Source organism: Ctenopharyngodon idella, chromosome 2 (assembly GCF_019924925.1).
Source record: "Ctenopharyngodon idella isolate HZGC_01 chromosome 2, HZGC01, whole genome shotgun sequence".
In the NCBI taxonomy this organism is placed as follows: Eukaryota; Metazoa; Chordata; class Actinopteri; order Cypriniformes; family Xenocyprididae; genus Ctenopharyngodon; species Ctenopharyngodon idella.
In genome coordinates, this window is record NC_067221.1 from 18,342,852 (window position 1) to 18,370,798 (window position 27,947).

The 27,947-nt window shown below is 37.3% G+C and overlaps 1 protein-coding gene across 9 annotated transcripts in view; it reads left to right on the forward strand.

Moving 5' to 3' along the window:
• The window catches only part of ptprfb (protein tyrosine phosphatase receptor type Fb), a 210,194-nt gene that overhangs the window by 71,363 nt on the left and 110,884 nt on the right, over nucleotides 1–27,947 (forward strand). For 8 of the 9 annotated variants that reach the window (XM_051912632.1, XM_051912656.1, XM_051912675.1 and 5 more), the window contains exon 2: nucleotides 18,714–18,874. In XM_051912632.1, coding sequence (XP_051768592.1) covers nucleotides 18,778–18,874 — 97 coding nt within the window. In that variant the 5' untranslated portion in view covers nucleotides 18,714–18,777. Of the gene's footprint in view, nucleotides 1–1,989; nucleotides 2,390–18,713; nucleotides 18,875–27,947 lie in introns of those variants that run through there. The other variant, XM_051912641.1, reaches the window with a different exon arrangement.

The window sequence follows — 27,947 nt, forward strand, 5'->3', positions numbered from 1 at the left end:
TTTGAAAGATTGGAGACTATTAATTATGTCAAGTGGATATTTAATCTACATGCACAAATGGAATGTTATGCATCTATATAATTATCTGGGAAATGAAAACAAGTATGTAGGATAAAAGTAGACAGTGACAGAGTTACAATATAACCTGGTCCTTAAGTGATGGATAATGATTATTCGTAGCCCAAGCTCTGTGTCATTTGCAAACATTATGCGGTAAATTCAATAGAGTGCATAGGATGTTTCTCATGTGTTTCATCATTTGTATATGGCATTTTAGTGCTGCATTACCCGTGCAGGGATTAAAAATGTTCCACTGAGGTACACTGTAATCTAATAAGCATCACTGTGTCAGATTAGGATATTAAAGGGAGCTCTGTGTGGGAATCAGTGCGTGGCAGTCTCTTCTGTCCTGGAAATATACAGGTTTAATACTATGACCTTTCTATTTTTAGAATTAAGTGTAAAAACCTTTGTTTTGAGTCTTGTTTGTTTGCTCTTTCACTAAAAGTAAATCTCTCAAATCACACTTGCTAGTAAGAATCTGCAAGTGGGCTAACATTTAATGAAATGTGAAATTTTGAAGTAGACTGACTGAAATAAAACGTAAATCGTACTCAATCTGTCTTATTTACGACTTCGAAAAATCAATTTTTACAGTGTTTGTTCGTTTACTCATTTGTAATTTTCTTTCTTTCGCTCATTCTTTCTTTCGCCTTCTCTTTCTTTTGCTCTTTCTTTCTTCCGCTCTTTCACCCTATCTTTCCTTTGTTCATTTATTCATTCGCTTGTTCTGTTGTTGTTTTTTGTTAGATTGTTCTTTTTCAAGTTTTGAGCCTTTTGTTTGTTTGCTGTTTTGATTGGTTGTTTGTTCTTGTTTGTACTTTTCTGTACTTTCTTGCTTTCAACCCTTCTTTCTCTCCTGTTCTCTTTCTTCTGTTTCACTCTTTCATCCTTTCTATTGTTCATTTCTTAGTTTGCTTCTGTTCATTCTTCTTTTTTTCATTCAATATTTCTTTTTTCATTAGCTGCTTTTTTATTAGTCTTTCTTCCTCTCCTTGTATTTTTCTTTCTTTCCTTTTCTTTTTCTTACTTTCCTTTTCTCTTTCTTTCTTTCTTTCTTTCTTTCTTTCTTTCTTTCTTTCTTTCTTTCGCTTCCTTTTTCGCTCTTTCACCCTAACTTTCCTTTGTTCATTTATTCATTTGCTTGTTCTGTTGTTGTTGTTGTTTTTTTTGTTCTTTCTTCCACTATTTCAAGTTTTGAGCCTTTTGTTTGTTTGCTGTTTTTATTGGTTGTTTGTACTTGTTTGTACTTTTCTGTCCTTTCTTGCTTCATTTGCTTGTTCTTTTGTTCATTCTTTTTTCCCCCTATTTTTCATTCAGTTGTTCTTTCTTTCACTATTTTAGTCTTTGTTTTAGGTGTTTGTTTGTTTGCTTGTATGTTCTTTTCTGTTCTTAATTTTTGTTCTTTCTTTCCTCCTTTCAACCCTTCTTTCTCTCCTGTTCTCTTTCTTCTGTTTCACTCTTTCATCCTTTCTATCTTTCATTTTTTCTTAGTTTGCTTCTGTTCATTAAGCTCTTTATTTTTGTTTTCTTTTCATTCAATATTTCTTTTTTCATTAGCTTATTTTTCATTAGTCTTTCTTTCTTTCTTTCTTTCTTTCTTTCTTTTTTTCTTTCAGTTTTTAAGTGCCTTACTTTTGTTGGCATGTTTCTTTCGTTTTTTTTTTTTTTTTTTACATTCACTATTAAAGTTCAGATACACCACTTTATATCCAGATTCTCACCACATGACATTGAATCAAATCATGATTCCCTCATAATGTGATTAATCATTAACATTTACGTCCCAGCAAGTTTCCTGATGAGTCAGAGAACACACAGGCAAGCACGTACAACCTTTGTACACAGGTGAGTAAAAACAACCCTCCAGTCCATTTGTCAGGAAAGTACTCAGAGTGCCCCTGTTCTGACATCACACTGGCTCCACCCAGACTGACACCCACTCACAGCTCAGTGTGAAGAAGCTTCCCTCAGGAAGGACTGCAATCAACTCTCTCCACAATCAACAAGAATTTACCACGTCAATGGGGAAACTACTGAAAAAAGTTGACATTTATAAACCATAGATAAAGACAGGACTCGTTTGATGTCAGTTATACACTTACTGGATTAAATAGCAAGCAAAAAATAGCCCTGTGTTGTCTGTTCCGCTTGAAGCCGTTAACAAGGATCTCCCCACCTGGATGATACGTGCGTACGGATTTGAATATTGTGGTGCTCGCTCTTGGGAATAACAGTCAAGGGAAAAAGAAAACATTCAGGATTTAAGTAAAGGATTACTATTTTTCCCATTTCCTGTGGATATTTTCATAATTTCATTGTGTTATGGGTAAGTTAAATTAACACTTACTGTAATCTGTTATGTTGTGCTTTTTTTTTTTCTTTTTTTTTTTTCTTTATAAAAAACATTTAAAATATAATGAATGGAAAGTACAATGATCATTTTTCTTCTCTAACACTGGTGATGGAAATGTAGCCTAAAGTGAGTAAGTAATCCCTTAACTTTGTCCTAACTTTGCTCCACTATTGCGGAGGTTTTCTTCAACTCTTCCCAGAGCACTTTTTCTGTCTCTTTTGTCCTTTTATTGTCACTTGTTAAACCAAAACAATACTTTTATTCTGGTTCTATTGGCTACCTCTTTGGCACATTGCCCCTGTCTGGTGAGAGCCCTTCTTTGGCTTTCTTTTTTTCAGGGGACTTTGAATAGCGAGCCGTCGAGTGTCCCCTAGCTACCACTGATATAACGTGAGAGACCCTGCTGTGAGACCACATGAAGTCTCAGGCCAAACAACCCGTTTTTCCAGTTGTCTTTATCTCCCTGCGTGATCCTGTCTTGGCTTTCTGGATGGTTTCTGGCCCGACGAGGTTTTATTATTTTTTTTATTTTTTTTTAGTGCCAGCTCAGGAGAAACTACACCATTGATTAAAGGTGACAGAAGAAAATTATAGACTTTGTTGTGAGTTGTAACATTATGTTGAAACGCCTGTCTCGCTCATAACTCCAGATGTTATTGTAGATGGCTGAAAATTGCCTTGTGTCTGCTTGAGATATATTTTATGATGGCTGGGACCATTTTAAATGCATCGCTGTGAAATTAATGTGTGTTTGGCTCTTTCACCTATGTGCGGTAGCTCAATACAATGAGCAAAGTGAGGGTTGCACAATAAATTCCTTGCTCAACTTTAGGTGCTGCTTTATCTGGGGGAAAAAGGATCCAGTATCTTCTTTCTCTCTTAGTTTTCTAAAAGTGGAAAGTTGGGAAGGGAACGAAGTGTAAAGATAGCACGTCTGTCTCGCTTTGTTTAGCATGAAAAGCTGAGACCTCCTGGGGCTGTGCCTCAGAGAACCGAGAGTTGCTCTCTCAAAGTTGTGCAAAATTTGAACCATTACTCTCTCTTGCGCTTGTTAATCATTCACCGGCACAGACTTGGAACTCTTAAACGGGGTGGGGGGTGGAGAACAGAGCCTGATAAAAGCTTTTTAAAGGAAAAGTTTTTCGAATCAAAACCACTCTGATCTTTGCATCTACTTGCCCACCTCTGCACAGAGTAAAAAATAGAAAACAGGAGCCCAACAGGATCTTTTGGTTTTATCTGTAGTGGCCGACCCCCTCGTCTGTCACTCTTGACCTCCCACATACAGGCTGGTGACCTGAAATTCTTCTTTTACAACTCCGTCACAGTCGTGTCGCCAGCTGCTCTTCTCAGTAGAGTGTGGGATCACGCCGATGAGTGAAGGCCTCAGCAAACTGTGTGGCGAATAATGTTAGTGGTGAAGTTTTTCTGTTATTGAAGGTGCTAGTTTAAGATCTGGGTGAATGATTATGTGTAATAACATGGATATAATTATTTCCTTTATTTATTTAGCAAAATGAATTAATTTGCTGGTCCTACTGGATTGTCAAATGATTTTTGAAAAAGTTGCAGTGCTACTTTGTCGTTATTTATGAGTAAAGTGGAATTAAAGTCTGATTAGAATTATAGTTTTGCATAATTAAATGTATTCATCCTTGCTATTACTATAACCTAAAACAAATAATGTAAACCGGTTTTCCCAGATGAATGACATTGAAATGTCAGTGAAATAGATTTTCCACCTCATTAACTGGTGTATTTATATAAATATGTGTGGTGAGAAATATCTGGCATACATTTAAAGGAATTCCTTGTCATTTTTCTGTCTCATGTCTTTAATATTCACTTAGGAGTTTCTTTTTATCAGCGCTGCACATTTTCCCTCATGGTTTGAGAAAGTCTAGTGGGCAATATGACGGCATCGTCGTAGTCATTCAGTGAGTCTCTGGGAAATGAGGCAGTGTGAGTGTTTGAGTCCCCATACTCAAAAAAATAAAAAATTAATAAAAAAAATTATATATATAATTTTTTTTTATTTTTTCCTCTCTCCTGTTGGCCTGGTTGAGCTAGTAGTTCAGATCTTTACTTGACTTGCCAACATTTTCACTGGGCAACAGAAAATGACCTATTTTATTTTCGCTCCTTTTTATGCATCAGCAAAACTGTTTACATTTTTCATAAATAAATAGTAAATAATATATTACAAAAATTATATATTTTTAATTAATTTTCAGTCTTTTAAATTTTTAACAGCTGGAATTTATACAGCTATAACATATCCATGACAGCTATATTTATAAACAATTGGCACACAATTCCCAATGTTTTTTATTTTTTTATTTATACTTCCAAGACCAAGTCATTATTGCCATTTTAACAAACCTCAACTGTCAGCCTGATAATGATTGTTTTGACACCACCACAATTTTCATATATGCATTAATATTATAAATCAATCAGTTTATATTTTCAGTGTATTTTTATTTATTTTTTTTCCAACAAATGTAAAATATTGACCCGGTAGAGCCAGTGACTATTCCATCTACTGGCCCGAAACGTTCTCTCACTGGCCTCTGGCCAGCGGGCCGTCTTTATTATTGAGCGCTGTCGTACAATATTGGTCAGTGTCCCTGGCAGACACCATGCTAGATGGTGCAGTTTTGCTCTAGTGATGTGTTCAGACAGGGCTGGAAAGGTGCATGTGCAATCTGAGGGCTGCATTTGGGTGTGAAAAACATCTCCGGTGTAGTAACACGCACTTCATCGTTTGGTGATTAGCCACACACTCTCAGACGAAGAGCAATATAAGTTCTTATCGATCATTCAAAGAATGTTTTATTCAAAGATTGTGTCTTTTGTTTGAGTAAAGCTCCTCTCTTTGTCGTCGATACTTCATTGAATAGGGTGTGATTACCTCTATTATTTAAATAATTTCTCTCTGAGAGCCTTTCTGTAATTAGCATTCACAAACATGCATCTCTAACTTTGAGTGCTCACCACTCAAATATCTGTATTTTACGCCTGTTAATATTCATCCAAACAGCAAAAGTCAAATCTGCTATTAAGAGTACAAATTAAATTTTATGACACATTTAATAGTACGAGAGATGGATCTGGAATAACCGCACAAATCCTATTTATTAAAGAGGACATTACCCTGCGTACAAAGGAACTCATTTCACTGCTAAATCATCTTGTTATGGATCTGCTGATTGAAACAACCTCAATTTGGCGCACTCTAAATGTTTGTAATAATGGTCACTGAGTCGTCTGTCAGTGATATTCACAGGTCTTTACATGACTTGAGACTTTAAATAAGTGAACTGCATGTCACAATTCAAATTTTAGTAGTTTGCAATTACATGTCAAATCAGAAGCAAACTATGCCAGAACCAGATCATATGTAAATATGTAGGTTTTCATGTCCTGTACCTTTTAGTAGGGTTTATTATTTCGTATAAATCTAAAACTTGCTAAAAGTATATTATTGGTAGTTTATTATTGGTATTTGATCTGTTATGAAAAATTGCAGCCATCACAAACTGATGCAATGAGTCTCTTCTTTGTATAAGCCAAAGCTTACCTTTGCCGAACAGCATTTTCCGAAGCCTTTTCAAGCCCAGCACCATTATTACAGGTGTAGACAATACTGGCCAAAGCACGCACACACCTTGCGAGCCACAACTAATAATAGCGGGAGGATAATACCTGTCAGAGCTGTTTGTCCATTTGCTTTATATTACCTTTAGGGTATATGACTCTCTGTTTGTGAACGAGAAAACATTTCATTTCTTTGCTAGACAATTGAATTCACCCCCAACCCCGCCGTGCAACAGCAATGTCATTAGGTATCAACAGCATTAGTTTTCATGATGAGTGGCTCTTTCCCCTGCTTTAGTCATCCTCCTCCCCACCCCAAAATGCTTTACACAGCAAGATTCCCAGAATGTGATGACTTGTTTTGGATATGCGAATGACAATGAATTCATTTTGTTAGCATGTCTTTTTTTCTGTGTCTCTGTGTATGAATTATATCTTGAGGCAACAACATCCGATAACAAAAACCTCACAACATTTACCTTAACAAACACTGTATGCCTCCAGGAATGCAAAATTGTTTCATAATTTAGCAGAGCGTTTTGAGCAAAGGTGCCATACCCGGCAGGTGGCGTGCACTGGATGAATATACTGGAGAGGATTAATAACTGGATTCCCCCACAATGCAATTCATGATAAACAGTATTGTTGTGTTTTCAGCTCCGTGCCCCCCATGAATCTTATCTTAGCTAAAACATCCCTCACTCAAAAACCAGCGAACGGACTCGGCTTGCAAATGGGATTGCTAATCCTTAGTTTGTTTCCATGTAAATCTTCCCACTGATGGAGAGGCCCCTGTCCTAGTAAATAAAAATGATTTAGCTAGTTTCCCTGGCAAGCTGTTTGTGGGTATATGGGGATTGTGATGAACGCAACTATCATGTAAAGAGGGAGCAAGAATTCTAGGGTTGTGCTGATAGTAGACGATAGTCAAGAGATATAGCCTATCAAGACGATAATCAAGACAATAATTGGCTCATCAATGTATTAAATTATCACACATAACCACACTTGGGACACCGACAAGCAAGTATGAGGATTGAGGAGTCCCTAATGAAAATGTTTTTAAAACAGACTACAAAACTACATTCCACATCAAAATTGAATTGCAAGCTGATCTTTAATAGAGACACATCATTCTTATACGGCTGTTGTTTCGTTTCCATAGCACATTAACAAAACATTTTAATGTCACTAATAACAATACAATTACAAATAAATAAAAAAAAAATAATAATATAGGCCTAATAATAGTCTTTAGGTCCGAACACCAAGCCAATAAATTAAGATTTAGAATTAAGATTTTAAGTTTGTATACCGTTATCACTGAGGTAGATTCAGCTCTCGTCATGTCTGAAAGAATTAATGGACCGTTAGTGTAGCGTCAGATGCCAAAAGCATGGTCAGTTTTTGCTTTCACTTCAACTTCCAGGGAATAATTGACTGGTTTGAGACTCCTTCACTGGTATAACTCTCATGCAAAGTTTGCAGATTGCATGTGTGATAATCACATGCAAGCCTTTTGGGTGAAATATTTCTATGCAATGTCATTTTTCTTCATCATTAACTCTATTTTTTCTGGCAAAATATTTTATTTCTCAAAATATTCTCATTTCCTGCGATAATAAAACAAAGTAAAAAAATGTAATGAGTAAATAAACAGGTAAATAAGTAAATTGATGATCGAATAAGTAAAATAATTGCACACACTTTACAGTTAACTATCTTTTGGTATCATAAGGGGCTTTCACACTGGGTATTTATAGGAACTCCGTTTATAGGAACTCAGTTTATAGGAGCTAGCCACCAGGGCAGTCCCTCGAGAACTAAATTTCCCCTAGGGCCATTTTCCTGCTTGCGTTCATGGTGCTAGTAGGAACTCTGAAGTGATGTAAGCCGTCAATTACGTCCTGCCGCTTTGTTTGTTGTGCGGGACTTTTATTTTGATGGTGCAGTGGACTTTTGTTTTGACTGCACTGTGAATGCCGGAGCCTGAGCACACAGCGCTCCTATTCTCCTTTATCCTTAGTTTACAATCTGTTTAACAGTCTTATCTCAGACGTTATTAAATAGAACTGAGACAGAGAAAGTAAACTGTAAATGTCGGTTCATGGCGTCGGTTCATGTATTGCTGTTTTCCATGTTCGTGGAGTAAATATATAGGCTAAAAACTGTGTGTTTACACTGCTTTTTATAAATGGTGTTTGGCATGCGTTCGACCAGTTAACATACTTGCGTCTCTAGTAGTTTCTATTGTTCTGGGATAATAGGAGCTAATTTAGTCCCTCCAAAAGTCGTTTGTATAACTAAAATTGTTTCCAGTTCCTGCAGTGCGAACATGCTGAAAAGCAGGTACTTCTGCCAATAGTTATAGGAACCAAGAAAACGTTCCTCCAGTGCGAAAGCCCCTATATTTACATTTGATTCTGACTCATGCAATTAAATTGCTCTTTTAAATTCTTTATTCCATTTTGGACTGGATAAAGATAAGACAAGTTGTTGTTTATGTTGATGGGTGGGACTGTGTCACTTAATGACATGTGGCGCCCTCAAACACAACTGGATAATCAGATCCTAATTAACATTGACATTTTGGGCTACAAGACACTAAACCATGTCAAGACCATAGTTGGGATGTGGACAACTCCCTGTCCCTGCAAACTAAAATCAGCCCAGTGTGACACCAAGACATCTCGGCCATTTACTGACCTGACAAGAGCTGTTTTTCTTTTTTTAATCTCTCTCTCAAAGGGTGTTTGGAGTCACATTTATTTGCTTCGTACCTTGACTATTTTATACATATATGTACATAGTGCAGTAGTGCAAACAACCTGGTGTTCATAAGTAAATGGGGGTGTTGCTCATGAACCATGTTTGTGCATGTTGTTCTGTTGGAAGAGCTGCAGAACCTGTTTGAGGCAGGGGCCAACATTGCGTGTCTGTTGAAGGGGTAATTGATAGTCTGAGAACTGTTTTTACTGCAGGTACATCCACCCTGCAGCCACAACGGGGGATGAGGGGGTGGGTGTATGTAGCAGCGAGTGCAGAAGGGTGAAAATCGAAGAGCACCAAGTGGGAAGAGGAGGTCTAGACAGTGTGGAAGAGGCGGGAGATAGATAGTGAAGGAGTAGATGGATGACCTAAACAAGATGGATTTTATGTCAGATTCCGGACAATCTATTTCATGCGACACATTACTGTGCCGGCATGTCTCGGCCAAGCAGATGGAAGGATTTCTATTTTTGCCAGGTAATGGCTGAGAAGTGGAATAAGTCTTTACCCTCAAGATTCACGGCTTCTAAAAAACTGAAAATTGGGAGGATGTTGTTAGATGTTGACTGTCAACTAAACAGACGGTCATCCCTTTACCAACAACACTGAGGTCTTCAAAGGGAAAAAAAAGAATCAGGCTTTTCTTTTGAGGTTCTTACTGATGAAACACTAGATATTTTTAAAACTGACTAGTCTGTCCTGTATAATTAGATTCAGGTTCACCTGACCCCAATTGGAAGTTTTTCACAGTGGGCCTTTAAATAAGACTTTCAAAACCAATTGGATCAGGGGTGTCCAATCCTGTTCCTGTAGAGCCAGTTTAACCCCAACACACTTGCGTAGAATTTCCTAGAATGCCAGAAGACCTTGATTAGCTGGTTCAGGTGGGTTTGGGATTGGAGAAAACTGTAGAATAGTTGCCGGATTGGAGGACCAAATTCACAGGTTTTAAGACATGTTTTAAAAATATTTTTAATTTGAGGAGCAGTGGCAGAATGCTCAAATAGTGAAAGCAGCATGGCCAAAGTCGGCAGTAGCAGTAAAATAACTGTAGTTATCTAACTTTAAAAAAATCTAGGGTTAGTGTTATTCAAATAGTTGTTTTTAGGGCAAGTTCAGTAGTTGACCATTGTGTCCTGTCCCTAATGGGTATGATGGGCACCTGAAAGTTATTAGTGTTTGTGGTTCAGTGGCTTGTCTTGTCGGCAGAGTGCATGTTTCAGTGGTATATTGATTGATCTCCTCCCATACTATTGTTCCTCAGTCACTTGGTTTTGTTGGAGTACTTCAGCTAAAATTCAATTGGCAGGTTGTTCTTTAGGTATCATTTTAAAACTGTTATTATAATTTGAGTGAGAGGTTTTGCCTTTTGTCTCAAAGCAGTCCTTCATCTCTAACGGGGAGGGAAACAGTGTGGCGGTATAAACCCATTTTGCAGAAAAGCACATTGACTCTGCTTTGGAGACGGAGGCCACGGTGGCTCTTTTGATCTCGCTTCTTTCAAGTGAAACCCTGGGTAATTTGCCTGTCGCGGTCAAAGTGAGTCACAAGCTGTCAGAGAAACCCTTTATGCTGTGGAGAGTTTCAGTGAAAAGCAACTATCAGGCTAATCCTTCTCTTCTTCCTCTCAGCTTTGCTGTGCACTGCCCTGTTAGTTAAAACCATCGCCAAGTTAGAGTGAGAGAAACTAATAACTTTCTCTGCATGAAAAGTGGGAACAGAACACGTTACCTTACCTGTCGCTCTCACCGGTGGGAAGCAACACTACAGGCTTGTATGATTCTTCCCTGAATGCTAATGGGGTTGCCCAGCTTGCCTCCATGTTGGATTCTCTTCAGAAAGGCAGCTAATAACCCATATCAAGTCTGATCTGCCAGCTTCTTGGAAGCCAGGCCTCATTTAAATTCTGTCCCCTGGTTACAGGCGTGCTCAAGAAGCAACCACTTGCCACCTCGCTGGCCTGCGGTTTGTTGGTTTGTCTTGGACGGGAAGTCTGTTAGTGCTTGAATTAGCCTTGTGCGCTCATGGCAGCCGACCCTGACGTCTGCTGCCCTGTGACATCCCCTCTTCCTCCTCCCCATCGCTGCTTGTTCTTTTACATTTTAAATCCAGAGCCTCACGAGACCGATGGGGATATGGCTCCATCTGCCACAGCTGTCTGTTGTTTAGCAGAGAGACGGAAACAGAGAGAGGCAGCAAACCCCACAGCGAGATGAGACCACAGCTTACCCACACCTGTAGAACTTGCACGGCAGGAAGCAGAAGTTTGGCGTAGTTTGTGGGATGAATGGCGGTTTGATCATGAGATTTGCTTGTTTGCGAGTCCTTGAGTCAACCTAAAACCAGATAAGGTGTTTCTTCACTGCCTTATATTCATATCCAGCTGTGTAAATGGATGAGTTGTACCTGCGAAATCTCATTTGCCTTATTTACTGCATAATTAGAGGAGATAATGACTCCCATGTTAACCTGTTTTCCCATGGCGACCCTCCTGTTTTCATCCTTCAGAATGTCCCCCCCATTGAAAATTGGTGCAGTGTATGCTAACAGGCCTCCTACAGTTAATCCCATCTTTGTCTTAACATGGAGAAGGACTTGCACTCTCAGAAAACAATGAGTCTTGCATTACTTCCAGCCAAGGAGAGGAAGTTCACACATTATCAAGAGCATTTTTTCGCAAACCGTGACCAGAAAAGCAGCATTGTGAACCAAATTCTTGCCCCCACCTGAGTCTCTATAAAGGATTGTGTCTCAGGGCTGGACTAGTCTTCAAGAAAGCCACCTGCGTTTGTAGTTACTAACATCAGACTTTATTCCAGGTTCTGGTGCTCTCTTGAGGAGTCACTTGTCTGAAGATTGATTGGATCTTAAGTTTTCAGATAGCTGTTCGACTTTGCAGCTCTCGCTCTCATGCTGCGTCTTCAACAGTGATGGAGGACTTGGTACTGATGATTCTTCACAAGTGAAATATCTAGTGGCAAAGTTTTTGCTTGAAGGTTTTTTAATCTTCTACAATGACCGGCTCAAAGAATTTTGTAATACATTGACCAGACAGCTTAAACTTTTGGCCAATGACAGACACTTGGGTGAGTCTAATAAAAAAATATCCGTCACATTGCTCAAAAAAGAAAAAAGATTTTGAATTAAGAAAATTAAGTCAATTTTAGGTATATAATAAGCCTGTTTTATAGGTTGAGTTTTATATGAGTTTTATCATAAAATTAATCTCATTACCTTAAAGTGTGGAAGCTTGACTTTTGAGTTTTGTTTTACATTATTTATAATTCTTGTTACTTGAATACAGTCTTTTTACTGTATCACAGTAAAATACTACATGTGGAATGTGGAACAACAAATATGTTATGTTATGTGTACATATAGATAAACATAACTGTCATGAAAATGATCTTGAAAATAAGCGTAATTTCTCAAAAGCAAAATATAATTTCTTTCTACTTTCTGTTGATTTTGGTTTGAAATATGAGCCCAGACATGTTTTTGAAAGATTTTATACACATGAAAACAACTTAAAAGAATGTCAGATTCCATATTTAAGAGGTATTTTGTTCTAATGAAGTGTTTGATTGTCAAGATGTGCTTATCCAGTCTCAGGCAGTATTGATTCAGGTGTCACAGGTCTCTGTTGACATGTCTTCTGTTTGTTTGTGTGCGGATTGAGCACCGGTGCCGATGCTGAGGGTAAACTTAGCAGGCTGTGGGGGATTCAGAGGCATTCTGTTTCTTTGTCGTGTTCGTAGTGCTGTCGACTTTGATTGAGATCGCTTTGTGTTTGACTCCAGGTTTATAATCGGCTAAGATTCTTTGCAGTCTTCAGCAAATATAACCTGTCAAGTATTCAGTTTATTCTTTGTCTATTGGAATACATTTTTTAAAGAGGTAATTAGAGGTTGAAGTTTTGGCCAGGACCTTCTGATACATTTTTGCTGCTTTTTGTCCAAATTGAGTTTCTTTTGCTTACAATAGTCTGTATTACTGTCAGTTCTATTCAAGTCACTGTGAGTTCATGTACAGTATCTTGGGTCATATTTAGCATTGTAACATAAGAATTTTTTTTTTTCCTTCAAAAATCGTCCGCGCGTATTTTCACCTTTACACCTTTGCTTTATGCTGTAACATCAGTGATAACTCAACAGAGAATTCCACATAAAGTGTTTCTTTAGCGTGTTTCGCTGTGTGTGTAGTACATCTCATTTCTGTTGAATTACTCTGCGATTGATTTGTGGCTGCGGGAAGGAATGAGAAGCCTTTTGGTTATCTTCAAAATGTGACAGTAAATCTCCTGGTTATGTCTTATTCAGAGAGCTTTTGCTTCATTTTATTGGTGTTTATACTGAATAAATGAATGAGCTGTCACCACATCTGATGCCATCTGTCTAGGAGTCAAATGTGATTTTAGGCTCACGCCATGACAGAAAGGTCTGAGGGAATGTTTGGTCATCTGCTCACTTAAAGCTGGCTCTTCTATTTACGTCTCACGTGTACTATTGCCGTCAATACTTCAGGCCTATGTACATTTCATATGAGTCATATTACATTCCATCACACTGTACTTAAGGGCTTAATGTAATGCTTTAATATAAACAAAGAACTTATATAAATACACACTGAAATGTCAAGCACAATGCACAAATGAATCTGGAAATAATATAGTGGTCTTGGTCTTTCTAAAGCAAGTAGCACTATTACTAGAGATTTGCTGATATGAAATTTGTAGCTGGGTAATATTATAAATTATTTTGTTTGAAAACAAGTGATAGTAGGATACTGGTAGGAAACTAGAAAGATTTATAATAATTTATAATTTTAGTAAATTATAATTGTGAGATTTACTAAAGCGTATATTTAACAATGGAAAGAGTGACCCAGAATTCAGCTGAATGATGGAATTAGTTATTTTCACTTCGACCACTAAGCAACCATCCAGAACACCCAAGCATTGACATCCTACAACGATCCTGAAGCATTGTGGTGGTTTTTTGGCACAAGCATGTTCTTCATAAAATGCTCATTTGTTTTTGCGTTGCTATTTTTACATTTTGTTAGTTTACCTTTGTTAGATGTTACCACTTTATTAATGAAAATAATTGTTTATCAGGAAGCTTGGGAGCTGAGCACAAAAGGCTGTTATAAGCCGAACTCGAGCATGTTGTTGTTGTTTGCAGCACAGAACTCTGTCAAGAAAAAAAACATCTCCCACATGAAGTGTAGCACCACCAAGTAATTTGCTTACCTTCCACTTTTATTTGATTTCATCAGATTTACCGTCTCCTGTTCGCTTTCAAAGTTATCTTGGACTTGCTCTTGGGTCATATGTTTTATAAACTTGTCAAAGTAAGAAAGATTAAACTTGAACATCAGCATTATAGTTGAAATCACACACCCGCTCAAACCGGGAGCCATAGCTTGTGCTGTTTATGGTGCTGGACAATTTTCTCCAACACAGGTCTTGTGGGAAGGACTCAGCTTTATCTTCCCTAAAGACGTCAATAAGGTTGTCTACACAAGGCCCTGCCATAGATTCTCCTGTTGTCTTTATCTCTGGATGGGCCATTAAGGGAAAAGCAATCACTGGCGCCGGAGCGGTTGGAAGGAGATGTGCCTAAAGAATGACAAGGAGAGAAGTGTTTATTTATCCTCGATTCTAGGAAAACATTGGGCTTAAGACGAGATTCCTGGGGCTTTCACACTGATGAGGCCATCTATAAAGGCAGGAGTAATGAACCTTCACTTAGTTTAGATGCCACATTAGCATGTCACAATATACTGTATAATCATGGTATAGAGACAGTTTGATCTGTAGGGTTATGTCTGAGTTTGTTTGTACCAGTTTGAGGTCAGTAAGGTAATAACAGCATATTAGTATGATTTCTGAAGGATCATGTGAAGTAGTGTTGTCAAAAGTATCGACCGCGATACCAAGTCGGTACTGAAATTTTTAAAACATGACGCTTTGAGTGCTGTTGAGTGGATTCGTAATTAGCCACTATGTTAACGTGCTTATCAGATATGTCTGTGATTGGCTACATTGATCAACGCTTCAAAAACATGTTGTAAATAGACATCAGTGACGCTCTTCACCGAGCGCTTACACAGATACACACGGGAGCTTTTGAAAGCAGGTGTCTATCAGCGGACCGGGATAGACGATCCCGCTTTCAAAATGCTTTAAAATTCAAACGCTCCCGTGCGTTGATCATTGTAGCCAAACACTGACGTATCTGATGAGAGCGTGAACACAAAGGCCAATCACAGGTGTTTACGAATCTAACAGTGCTCAAAGCGTCATATGTTTAAAATTTCAGTACCGACTTGGTATCGTGGTCGGTACTTTTGACAACACTACACTGAAGACTGGAATAATGATGCTGAAAATTCAGCTTCACCATCACAGGAATAAATTGCAAATAATAATAAAAACTTGTGTTTGTTAAAATATGCTTCATTTACTATGCAAAAAAAAAAACATTTTATTTTCTTTTTTCTTTTGTTTTTGGGGTAAAATGTGACTCTTTGTCTCAAACGTCCTTGCAATTGTGCATTTTTGTCCTTGTGGCTATATAGATCTGCCCAATACATGTTTTTGATAAAGCTACCTGTATATATGAGCATTTGAACATAAATGTGTCAGTATTTATGTGATCTCACATGATATAAGATCCACATGAATAACTGCAAATGCATTTGTTCAATGATGATCCTTATTCAGATCATAATCCTTAATAATCCTCTGTATTCAAGCTAAAAGCACAATAAATGTGAGTAATGTACGCTAGTAGCCTAGTTTTCAAAAAACGAAACCGTGACTTCTCAACATTATGAGGTTGATGACTGTTTGAGTATATTGCTCAATATCACTGCTCCTTGGGTAAATCTCACCTGATGTGTGTACGTTCTCTCTGCTATTGTGTTATCGGTTTATTTACTCGTTCTCTTCGTAACCCTGGCCTGAACAAACAAGTCAGGCGTGGGTAAGAGCTTGGTGATTGGCAGGCAGGTTTTAAATTATTGGTTTTTGACTTTGTGGTATGTTTTAAAAAAGTGGATCAGTTGGCTAATCCTCACAGTATTTTCAAAATGTAGGTCATGCTCCAAGCGAAATGTTTGCCTCACTTTTCCTTCTCTACTGGTGACCTAATCAACTGCTCTTATTTGATATGCCTCCAAAGGTAGTAAAGGCTTATTACGAGAATGGTTGCCGTGGTACTGAAACCGCTCTAGGTGTTTTAGTATAACCGAGCTATGACTCAACATGTATGCCGTCTCTTGTTATTTTAGCACAAAAACCCTCTTGTCAAGAAAGATTATCAAAAAGCCTTTTGGATGAAAAAATAAACACACTTTTTAAATACCTCCCTGTTAGGATCTGTTTGTTCATTGTTTCTTTTGGCACCATCTCACAAACACGGCAGCTAGGCGTATCTGCGCGCATCCAACATGCATCCGAAATCAGCTTGTTAGTAATTGGCTAGTCAACACCTTCTCAGGTGAATTGAGAATTTCTCCCCATGTGAGATACTGAAGCCTTTGTTTCTGTCTCATTCACATTCTTGCTTATTAAAATCACAGACAACTCACACTGTGGAAATTAATAAACTGATGAGATCAGACGAGAGCACGCTGACATCAAAGTGCCAGATGTAAGGTTTAGGTTTAGTGTCCCTTATGAAAAAGAAGTACACTTTTACTATACATATACTTAAGTGTGAACTGAATGTAACGTTTTCCGACATGTTAATTGAAATTAAATGAATCCAATTAGCTGAACTTTAGAGTTCTTTTTTGACCCAATTAAGTACATAATTTCATGATTAGGTCTGTTGTCTTTGAAATATGGCTAGTGTACTACTGAATGTACTGACAAGCATTTATGGTCAACTAAAATATACTTTAATATCTTTAATTATTTCTATTGAAACCTGCATGTAATATATATTTAAATGTATTTGTAATTGCCCGATTGTAATGGAGTTGCAATGTTTTAAAATGTCATTTAAAAACTTTTACATTACATTAAACATTTGATATTAAAGTGCACTTAAGTAGAAACAGTCCTGAGGGTGTTCTCTTTTTAAGTACACTTAAATTGCCTTTCGCTTCATTAATGTCATTATCTGCAAGTACAGGTTTTTCTTGAAATAATCACTTCTTTTTTCAGAAGGGGTAACAGTATTGTTGTAGCGAGTAGCTCTTGTATGGAGAGATTAGTCATGTAAACAACACCGGAGTTGGAGTTGGACTGGACTTCAAATGGTCAGGAGGGTGTAGTCGCCCCACACAGTCTCTGCTGAAAGGCCCAATCTGGGTTGTTTAATAGAGTGTCTTTGTTAGGTAAAGCACAACCAGCCACGTTGCTACATTATCAGCATTGCTACTTTTAGTTATCCACTCCCAGACAGAGTTAACTTTTTACTATACTGGTTACATTATTTTGAAATCAGCTGAGCTATTGTTATGCTGCTGAAAAACGTTGTTATCTAGTCTCAGGCAGTAGCACTGCTACTTTTAGTTAGCTACTCCCTTTCACTTCCTTAATATTTTTCAGCAGTGTAACAATAGCTCAACTGTTTTCAAAATAATGTAGCCAGTCTAGTAGCAAGCCAATTTTACCAACATGTAGCAGTGTAGCATTGTAGCAAGCAAAAAAAAAAAAATCTGAATTGCTGTTTTTATTCAGACGCACAAGTTAAGCTGAGGCAAACATGCTGTCCTGAAATGTCCTTTTTTTTTTTTTTTTCGAGTAGCGTTGGAAGTTTGATTCATTTCAGGGAATCATTTGATTCAGCGAATTGGTTCACTCATATGTTTCATGTCCAAGAAATGTTTCCAAAATGTAGTTTTGTTTTTAAAAAGTATAGTTCTCAGTAGTCGTCACTCAATAGTATTGTCATTTTACTTGTTCTTTTTTATAGCGAAATAAATATTTGCTCTGTTTATCATGGCCTTTTGAAGATTCAGTGCTTTTGTATTTGCAGTGTATTTAGCGGTAACTCAAGTTTATATTTATACGTTTATAGACCTTTTTCAGGCTAGCGCCATATTTCATTTGTGACAGAAATGAAAACAAGACTGTGAGAAACCGTAGAAGTGTGTTCAGTGGATTGTACTGTTGTTTAAAAACATGCCAATTGTTCAACTAATGAAACATTTGAAAAAAAAAAAGCTTTGACAACTCCGTAAAACAGTATTGAAAGTTGAGTTACATGTACATCTAGGACTTTTACATAGAGCGCATGCCATTGTTAAGATCTAAAGATCACAGCCTCATTTTCAGCAACATGAAATTCTATATAGCGTCTTCCCTGCATTTGGTCTATGCATTTGGCAGATGTTTTTATCCCAAGCACCTTACAGTACATTCAAAACTCTTTATTGTATATGATAATGACCTATAACACATTGTTCATCAATGTATTTAGCTACTTTTTGTGAGTAGCCCTAGTGTAAGTTTATCAAAACTATTCTGGCAGTTTCATAGTCGTCTAATATTGTGAGCACTGATTTTAAACCAGCATTCATCCTTAGAGAACTGTGTGTGTGTGTGTGTGTGTGTGTGTGTGTGTGTGTGTGTGTGTGTGTGTGTGTGTGTGTGTGTGTGTGTGTGTGTGGCTATACAGTAATACTGCCACACTTCATGAGATAGAGCCATCTGTGTGAAGCCACTTTACAATCTTAATGGCGGACGGTTATTGGGAATTCCCAATTCTCTTCCGTCCTTTTGATATTTAGCTAACCGGCAGCAGATTATGGGTTTAGTTTACTTTGATAAAAGAGCGTTTGCTTACCTCATTAACCCTGTTGCTCCTTGGCAGACCACTCAATTAATCATGCCCGTACCAAAATTGTCTAAATGCTTGGTTGTCCTACCTTGAATTAAATGCTAACACGTGTTTGTCTCTGTGTTCTGCAGGTTTTAGTCTATGATTGCGTGAGAGCAGAGTGGGGATCGAGGGGGAGCAGTGCCAACCTGGAACATGGTGCCTAATATTTGCATGTCCGTGCCCCTCCTGCCCGTTGGGCTTCCTCTTCTGCTACTGCTGAGCTGCGTGCAATTCTCCTCTCAGGCGGACAGTAAGTACAACACTTCAGCTGACTAGTCATTCTTTCCTGTGCCTTTTCCTGTACCTTGTGAAATTGGAAGTGCATCGCATTGTGGAATTGTTTGCAGGCATGAGTGAACACACTAATGCTTCACTCGCTTGGCACGAAATGAACCCGAAATTCAAACAAAGCGTTCGCCGCTACCCACGGGTCTGTTCACCTGAACTTTCCCCGGCCTACTCACGCTTAGATGAGCGATGCATTTCTATGTAGCCGTGGATCAGAAAGCAGTTCTCGTGAGCCACTCCGCTTCATTGTCCTTGTGAATGAGTGTGCGGATCGTTGAGATGCACCGTGAGTGACATGGCAATGTTGCGGGTGCCACGGGTCGAGCGGAGGTCAAGGCTCAGTTCTGGCATGGGTCAGAGAGCCATTTAATTCACCATGTGACCCATCTGCACCGCTGTCACAAGGCTGCTGTAATTCCATTAGGCCTCTCTCTCTCGCACCAGCTCACTCGCTGTCTTTCTTTTTCACTTGCTGCGTTTAACCTTTAAATCTTTCAGTTGTTCAGAGGCAGTGCTAGTATAAGAGTAACCTTGAAGCTTCTTCTCTTGACTCCTTTTGCCACTTTCAAAGTCGCTATGCCTTTGTGATTCAGAATCTTGCCTTTGCTTTCTCGAAGTCTTTTTCAAAACGATCTCTGATGCAAAGTAACTCTGACTATATTTCAAGAAATTTGAAGAATCCCTTTAGTATTTCAAGTATCTCGAATCTGAAACATGGCATCAAATCAGTTTTTCGTTTCCAAATGAAAATTTTGATGGGAAATTCTCATTTAAATTCAACATGCAACCAAAATAAAACAAAAAAATCGTAATCATTTCTCAAAATCTAATATAAATGTTAATATAACTTCCCAAGAGATAAAATAAAGTCTTAAGGCGCGGTCACATTTACTTTTGTACGGCAAAATTCGGTGAGCAAAATGCGATCCTCTTAACAGGAATTGGAAAATTCGATTGAGGCAAAAAAATCGTATTCAAGTTTGTTAATTTTGCATACAAATTTGTTGTTTACCAATATAAACCTGGTTGTATTGGAAGTTTCCTTTCCAAAATTTTGCAGACGTTTCACTAGCATGACTGCTCCTTTATCCTCCTTTTCACTCCTTGAATTTCCAGTTTTACTCTAAAATACAGAGAATATTGGTCAGTATTAGTTTTATTATTATTATTATTATTATTATTATTTATCAGTGTTGGCAGATATTGGATGTTTATTTGTTCATGTCCATTTGGCCTATTTTTACTTTTCGATTTTTTTTTCCTTTCCCATCATCTAAGCGCGTTTTCACACCTGTGGATTGTTTTTGTTACGAAACAGGGACAAAATTTGTTACAATGTTGCATTTTCTTCTTGGTTCGGTTCGTTTTCACAAGGCAGCATTTCAAAGCGTACCAAAATGTGTTTATGCAAGTCACATGCGAATATAACTGTCCTCTTATTGGTCAGAGTTTTCACAGCGTCATCCATCAAAACGGTTAACAAGTTAGCTCCATGAGCTTATTGTGGCTTTAAATCTAACTGTCGAGACACACTCAAACACTATACGAATGTAGCCGTCATTCCTGATGTTAAATTAAATACTACATTTGTATTAATACTGCTGCAAATTCAAACGCGCTCTCTCTGGATCTCCCAGCGCTGTCTAGTAGGCTAACTCTGTCGAGACCTATGAATGTTATAATGCAGCTAGAGTCGAAATCAAGGCTTCGTCGGGACAGCATTCTTGCACGGAGAAGTGCAATTACACAACATTTTAAGATGAAGAGGCGCTCTTTGGTTTTTAACTTCGGTAACTAATGTGCTCACTCACAGAATCAGACACTACTGCTTTTTATATAACACATTTCCCGTTATGAATAATGATATTGTTTGGTTTGTTGGTCCGTTGGATCGGATTGCTTTCACATTTCAAGTGAACCGCTCCAAGGTTAGTTTGAAAGTGTACCGAGACCTCCTTGAAGATACGCTTGTTTGGTCCGCTTTTGGTGCGCATCCGAGTGTGATTGCTGCATTCACACCTGTCCATCACATTACAGAAGTAAAATAGGTTCTGAACACTGTGTTGACTTCATGCCACCTGACAGTTGTTGTCACATTGTGAATAAACATTGCAGCATTTTGCTCATTGCTGCCATGGGCTTCATGTCTTTTGTTCAGTTTTCTGCATGTTCGTGTCTAACGCATTAACACAGCATCTTCATTAGTGTCATCGCATGCTGCTTTAGCTGCTGTAGGTGCTGTTGATGTTTTGAGAACAGGTTTCTCTGGATTCAACAACTATACTAAAGGTTTCAGACACTAAAATCCTAGTATGATACTGCTCTACGGTGACATTATTTTGGTATAAATACTTTTTGAAGATGGTTCAAACAAATAAAACTCTAAAAATAGAGGGGAGGTTAAATATTGACTACCACAAATGGTCTTTTTTTTGTGTTGTTGTCTGTAATCAGAGAGGGTTGAGTTGCTAAACATGAAAGAACTGGCTTTGCAATGCTCTGAATTATAGGGCAGTGGAGCCAGAACTACAGGGTGGGGCGTCGCGAACGTTGATCACCATGGTAACAGATCCTACCTAATTCAGACAGATGAAAAATTAAGGCACTTTCTTATTCTGAATGCTCAAAGAAGTCAAGATTACTCAGATTGCACAGTAGCTCCTGCGAGGAGACTGAGGGCTGTTCCTCAAGTCTTGTTTAGGTGGTTATGTCTCATTTGTGTGATTTAAAGCCACCCAAATTGCCTGATTGGGTCTTCTTCATAACTGCTTCCTCCAGACGCGATGTCTAGGGTTTACATAACTGTCTTTTGTCCTTTTTGTCCTTTAATTTTGTTCTTTTAGAAGTGGTTTTTCTCTCAGCTGAAAGAAGTAAACTAATTAGTAACTGTCTAAATGATAAATAGGAGATCCTAAGTTATGTCAAGTTATGTTAAGCAGAAATTGTCTAGGCCTATCTGTCTGCCATTATTTATATGTCTTTCTGTCCGTCCGTCCTTCTGGCCTTTTATCTATCAGCTTTTTTAATACCAATACCACTTTTGTTTTTTTTTTTGGTGTTAGAGAAATAGCTTCAAGCTTGTTGTTACTTGAAAAGCTAGCCTGTTTTAAAATGTCAAGCTACCTTCACTCTACTGAAAATTTAGTTTAGTTAGTAGCATCATTACTTTTAGTTAGTTACTCGCCAACACTGTGTTGTGAACTATAGGCCTACTTTTAAGGTTGTGTAATGTATTTCTAAATCTACAAGCCTAAAAATGTCCGTTTAAACCATAGTTTCTTCAGTCTTTTTGCATTTATCTGATTTAATGCCTCTTTTTTTTTTTTTTTCTTCATTTTCCAGTTGAAGTGGACTTTTTTTCTGATGCTATTTGTCTCTATATGTTGCAAGAGGCAGTTTATATTGATCCTTTTTCTGTACTATCCCTCCCAGCTCTCTAATGGCAAGAAGGTTTGAGACAATTCAATCCTTTGAGCAATAAATGAAGGTGCCTTAAAAATCCCATCTGAAAGTTAAAGAGAAAGCTTTCATTTTTCTTCCACTTGAGCTAATTCTATATATTCGGTACAAAATAAAATCCTGTTGGTGTTTAAATGATAACCTACACATATGGCATACTGATAGAGGAGAAACACTTGCAAATGAGGACCCTTTACATTTTATCTTGAAGCGTTATGTAGAAAACCACCTCTATAAATCAATTAAGCAAGCTATTGTTTTCCCGGCGGGCTAGGCAGGGCCAACTGGGTGGTCGACGGCAAATTGGATTGTGTTTTCAAGTGTCCATATGGTCACTGAGTGAAATTGACAGGAATAGAAATTGATCCTTTTTAATTAAAAGTAACGGTATCCTCAATCGAGTGGCACTTGCAAGGTAATTTTGTTAGTCCCCAGCTGTGATCCTTCAATGACAGACATCAGAGGAGAGATGGCGAAAAGGAGAAATGGAGAGAGCAGAAGGTTTGCATAAAGCAGAACGGTAATATCACAGCATTGAATTAAAGGACTGGTCAGCGGTGGTTAATGATGTGAGATTAATAGCTTAATTACGATGGTCGATCGCAGGGCTGAAGGCAGATCCCCAAACTCTCAGCTGTGGCTAGGATACAGCGCTGTCATCTGATGACAAGATCATCCAGTGTCCTTGACTGAAGGACAGCCATAAAAGCTATTTGAACCATCATACGTATGAGTGTGTCATCCTCCCATGCCACTTACACCTTATAATATTGCTGCTGTGAGGACGACCTTATCGTCAAGACAAGATTAAAGTCTGCAAGACCAGCATGCATCACATGAACACCGGTGCACTACGATGTCATGTAGTGTGGTCTAAAAGGTTCCAAATCAAATTTAAACCTGGAAAACAAACTAATTGAGGAGTTATGTATATATGGTATAAAAAAAGTAAAAAAATAAATAAATAAATGTATTTTTTATATATATATAATATATATATATATATATATATAATAATGAAATGTTATGACTAGTGATGCTCAAAGTATTGATACCATACTTCTTATTGGACAATATTTATTTATTTATTTATTTACTTACTTATTTTAAACTATTTTTAAATTCATATATTTTGATATTGGATATTTTATTATGAATGTTCATCTCACTTACTTTTACATTTATGCAGTTAGTAGATGCTTTTATCCAAAGCGACTTACAATAGAGGAACTAAAACATTTGAATGTTTTTTTTTTTTTTTTCATCTAAGTTTCCTTAAAGTTCATATTTAAAAATTTATTTAATAAAACTATTTTTTAACACCAATTTAGTAACACTGTTAAATGTAATCTTTAGCAGATCTCAAAATATATGTGACCCTGGACCACAAAACCAGTCATAAGTGTCAATTTTAAAGGTCAACTATTTGAACATCTGGAATCTGAGGGTGCAAAAAAATCAAAATACTGAGAATCACCTTTAAAGTTGTCAAAATAAAGTCCTTAGCAACACATTATTTACAAAAATACATTATTGATATATTTATGGTAGGAAATGTACAAAATAACTTTATAGAACATGATCTTTACTTAATATCCTAATGATTTCTAGCATTAAAAAAAAAATCGATAATTTTGACCCATACAATGTATTGTTGGCTATTGCTACAAATATACCTGTGCAACTTATGACTGGTTTTGTGGTCCAGGGTTACATATATCCATTATGTTGTGATGCCTATATTCCCTTGCAAAATAATTAATTTTGATTTTTAAATGTGTAATTATTCATTTATTTCTTATTTTCACTAGTGGTCTCAGACTGTATGTCCTTCCAATTATAAAAATCACGATTTTTTCCAGTAGCCTATAGGCACACTGTCGCATCAAATCTATACAGTGTAGAGAGAAAACATGCACAGTGCACATTGTCAAGAACTTGCTGCATTGTGAAGTTTCTGCATTGTCAAGAATCTTCTCCAAAAAACTTCTGTACAGCATCTGAGATGAGGGTTGTGGGGGCATTTTGGCTTGTTAATATCCATAAAGCGTTTTTATGTAATCACAGACATGAGAAGCTAATCACATTTGTACAGACTTGCGTCTGAGAGCTTATGACATTTTGTTGTGGGGAATTCACGTCCCCTGCTTCTCATCAGCATTAAAGCTGGCTTCTCCTCATCCTCCACTGACTCCCATCATAACCTTTTTTTCCCTCCCCTTTGTGCTGACCCCATAATTGTCAATGACTAATGTTCTTTGTTCTTGTACAATGTGACCCACACACTTGGCTTGTTCAGGCCTCCAGGATTGGGTTGGCTGGCAATATGAACCGCATTTTATGTTGATCTTCTTCTGGGTTTCGTGAGTTGCTCTTCTAAACAGCTCTGTTCTAACATTCTTGCAGAAATATGCACCACATGTTCAGTTCATGGTGCCTGGAGTAGAATATTTTGAATCTCCCTTGAGAATCTTTTTTTTTTTTTTTTTTTTTTTTAATTGTTGTGGGAGGCTGCTTCCCAAAATGTGAAGAGCATTTATTTTAGGTTACCTGTTTGGGAAACCTTGGTCAGACTGTTTCCAGGTTAGATGCTATAACTGCCCATATTTGGTATTGCCTATGATCTACAGGCATGGAAACATTGAGATTTTAAAAGTTAAAGGGATAGTTCACCCAGATATTAAATTTCTGTCATTATGTACTCACCCTTAGTGTTGTCAAAAATATTGATATGTTGATACGTATCAATACTGAAATATCTGAAACTGTTCCAATACTCCTTATCTGCAGTATCAAAACACTGATACCACTGATACTCTTCTTGACATACCCGTCTAGTCTCTCTCACTCGTCTCATTTGCTCAAGTTGAATAGGGCTTGTATTGCGCATAATTTTACTCATTCCAACAGGTTTTTTGCGCTCACACCAAAAACACGTGCACCACTGATCTATATACGTGGTGCGCACACAAGCTGCCTCTTAAACAATTTGCAAGTACCAAATTGAGTTGTTTTTCATGGCTTATTGCACTTAAACTGTCAAACACACACCAAATTGTCAAAATGCCCTTCTTGGTGAGTATTTAGGTAAAGTAACAGTCAGTTTAGGGACTTAAATAGTTGAGAAAGAAAACGCATATGTAACAGTATATTGGGTCTGTGCATGAGCTCTTAAAGTGACAGCAGCCTAATATGCCTGCTGCTATCTGTCATATTAATCAAATAACAAAAGATAGTCACTTACTGCTCTTGACTGAATAACTTTTGTAACTTTAATTGTAAGCATTAATCTGTATTTCATTTTTACAATGAAGACTGCAGTGTTATTTTACGCTTTTATTATTTAATTTATGTAGTATTTCTTACCCGAATACTACTGTTAGACCCACCTGAAAAACTTATGTTTATTTCATTTGACTCACATTGTTTGAAACCTGTATGACTTTTCTTTTGTCTGTGGAACACAAAAACAGATGTTTTGTAAAATTCAGTCCAGTGTTGTTGTAGAGAAAGCAGCTTGGACATTCTGCAAAAAAAAAAAAAAACTCCTTTTGTGTTCCATGGGGGGAAAAATCATATATATTTGGAACAATATAAGGGTGAGTAAATGATGACTATTCCTTTTAATGAAACAAATCAGATATATTCGTAAGATATTTGTACTTTAGTTGAATGGTATAGCTTTATTATTGTAATATAGTGGTATAATATTAAGCAAAAGAGAGACTTTTGTCCCAAATTAGCATATCACACACCTTCATTTAGTCTCATGAAGTGTTTTGTAGTTGTGGATCTGCTATGGTAAATTCATTTTAATGAACACCCCAGTCAAGTCCAGGCCATTTGTGTTCAGATCCCAAAAGGACTGTAATTCAATTTTCTCCTGACACATGGTGTGAAAGTTTAAATACTGCAGACTTGTAGAAAAGGGCAGCAGTAAAGATGTGTAAGCAGTGAATAGGTGGGTTTGAAGGGAGCCTTCATCTATGGAAGCTGATTAATTTAGTTAGTGTGGGTGAGAGGGGCGTTGATTGTGATGGATGACGTAACCCATAACGGGTCCCCATTGATCCAGCACTGATCTCCTCTCCAATCCTACATCTCTGTCTCACGTCCATCCCCCAGGGGCACTTAAGCTTTTCTCTGCCCACCCGCCAGTCAATGGCACAAGCTGTGCCAAGGTGACGGCTGCCCTTTAACTAACAGCTTTAACACACATCCTGCCTTCCTCCTCTCAGCTCTTCCAGAGCTGTTTATGCATGGATGAAAAAGACTTTTAAAAACTGTACATATGCACACTCATTTAATATACAAGGATAGGGCTGTGTTGGATAAATGTGGTACTAAAATATGGAATATTCTTTTTGTTAATTTTGTTTAATGGCATCTTTAATACTGCTACTGATTTCTCTATGAAATTGATTTCCCCCCCTCAATTTTAGCCATTAATAGGCATGCAGCATTACAGTATGATTGAAAGCTACCAAAATTTACATTTATTAGGCTTTAAAAAATATAACGACTTTTCATTTAAATGAACTTGAAACAATCTTCACATAAACCCAACTTCAATAACAAAACTTCAATATATCAGGGCTCAGTTTTTTTCTACTGGCCCAGTCAGACCAGTTCAGATTTTTACTTGCCCTGTCAAAATGCACAGAAAGTTAATGTTTTTGTTGTTTTTGACCATGTAACCTTGTAAGCAGTGCTTTAAGATTTTCAGGTCTAGCAGGTAGGATATATACAGAAATTGATCTTATCAGAGCACTTCACAGAAGTTATCAAACACTTCACAGTCTTCACTGAATAAATTATAAATTAAATATCGATTAATCTTATTAAAGCTACAAATATTATTTTCAGTCAAGAGCAGTGAGTGATTTTCTCTTTTTCTTTTGCTCTTTGATGATCTTTAATGATAAACAGCAGTAGGTTTATTAGGCTGCTGTCACTTTAAGACCTGCTGCACATGACGCGGATCTGATACACATTTTCTCACAACTCTTTACGTTCATTTAAGTCATTTAACTGTTCTTGCGAAGATACTTGACAAAACGGGCATTTTGGGATAATTTTGTGTGTTTTTGTCCGTTCAAGCACTGTGTGTTTGTCACACACAGCATGCACCAGTACCGCACTGCGTTCTCTTTTGTGGTTTATCGTGCTTGAATGGTTTAAAAGCATTTGCATAAATAAGAGCATGATCATACATTGTAATGCTAGCCAAAGGATGACGGGAAAAACAGATGCTGCGTTAAATATTTTTAACACGTTAATTTTGACAGCACTAGTGTGTGTATGTGTGTATATATATATATATATATATATATATATATATATATATATATATATATATATATATATGATCATAACATTATTTTTTTGTTTATATAACAGTTATTGAAAAATATGTATTATTTGGTTGGTTTGTTTATTTTGTAGCTTTATTGTACCTGCAGTAACCATTACAAAATTTTTGGTAGAAAAAAAGGCATGAGTTATAACGCATGTTTGAAATATCAAAGTAAACCTCAGGCAGAATTCCCATTACTCGCTTCCACTGTAGCTGAGTC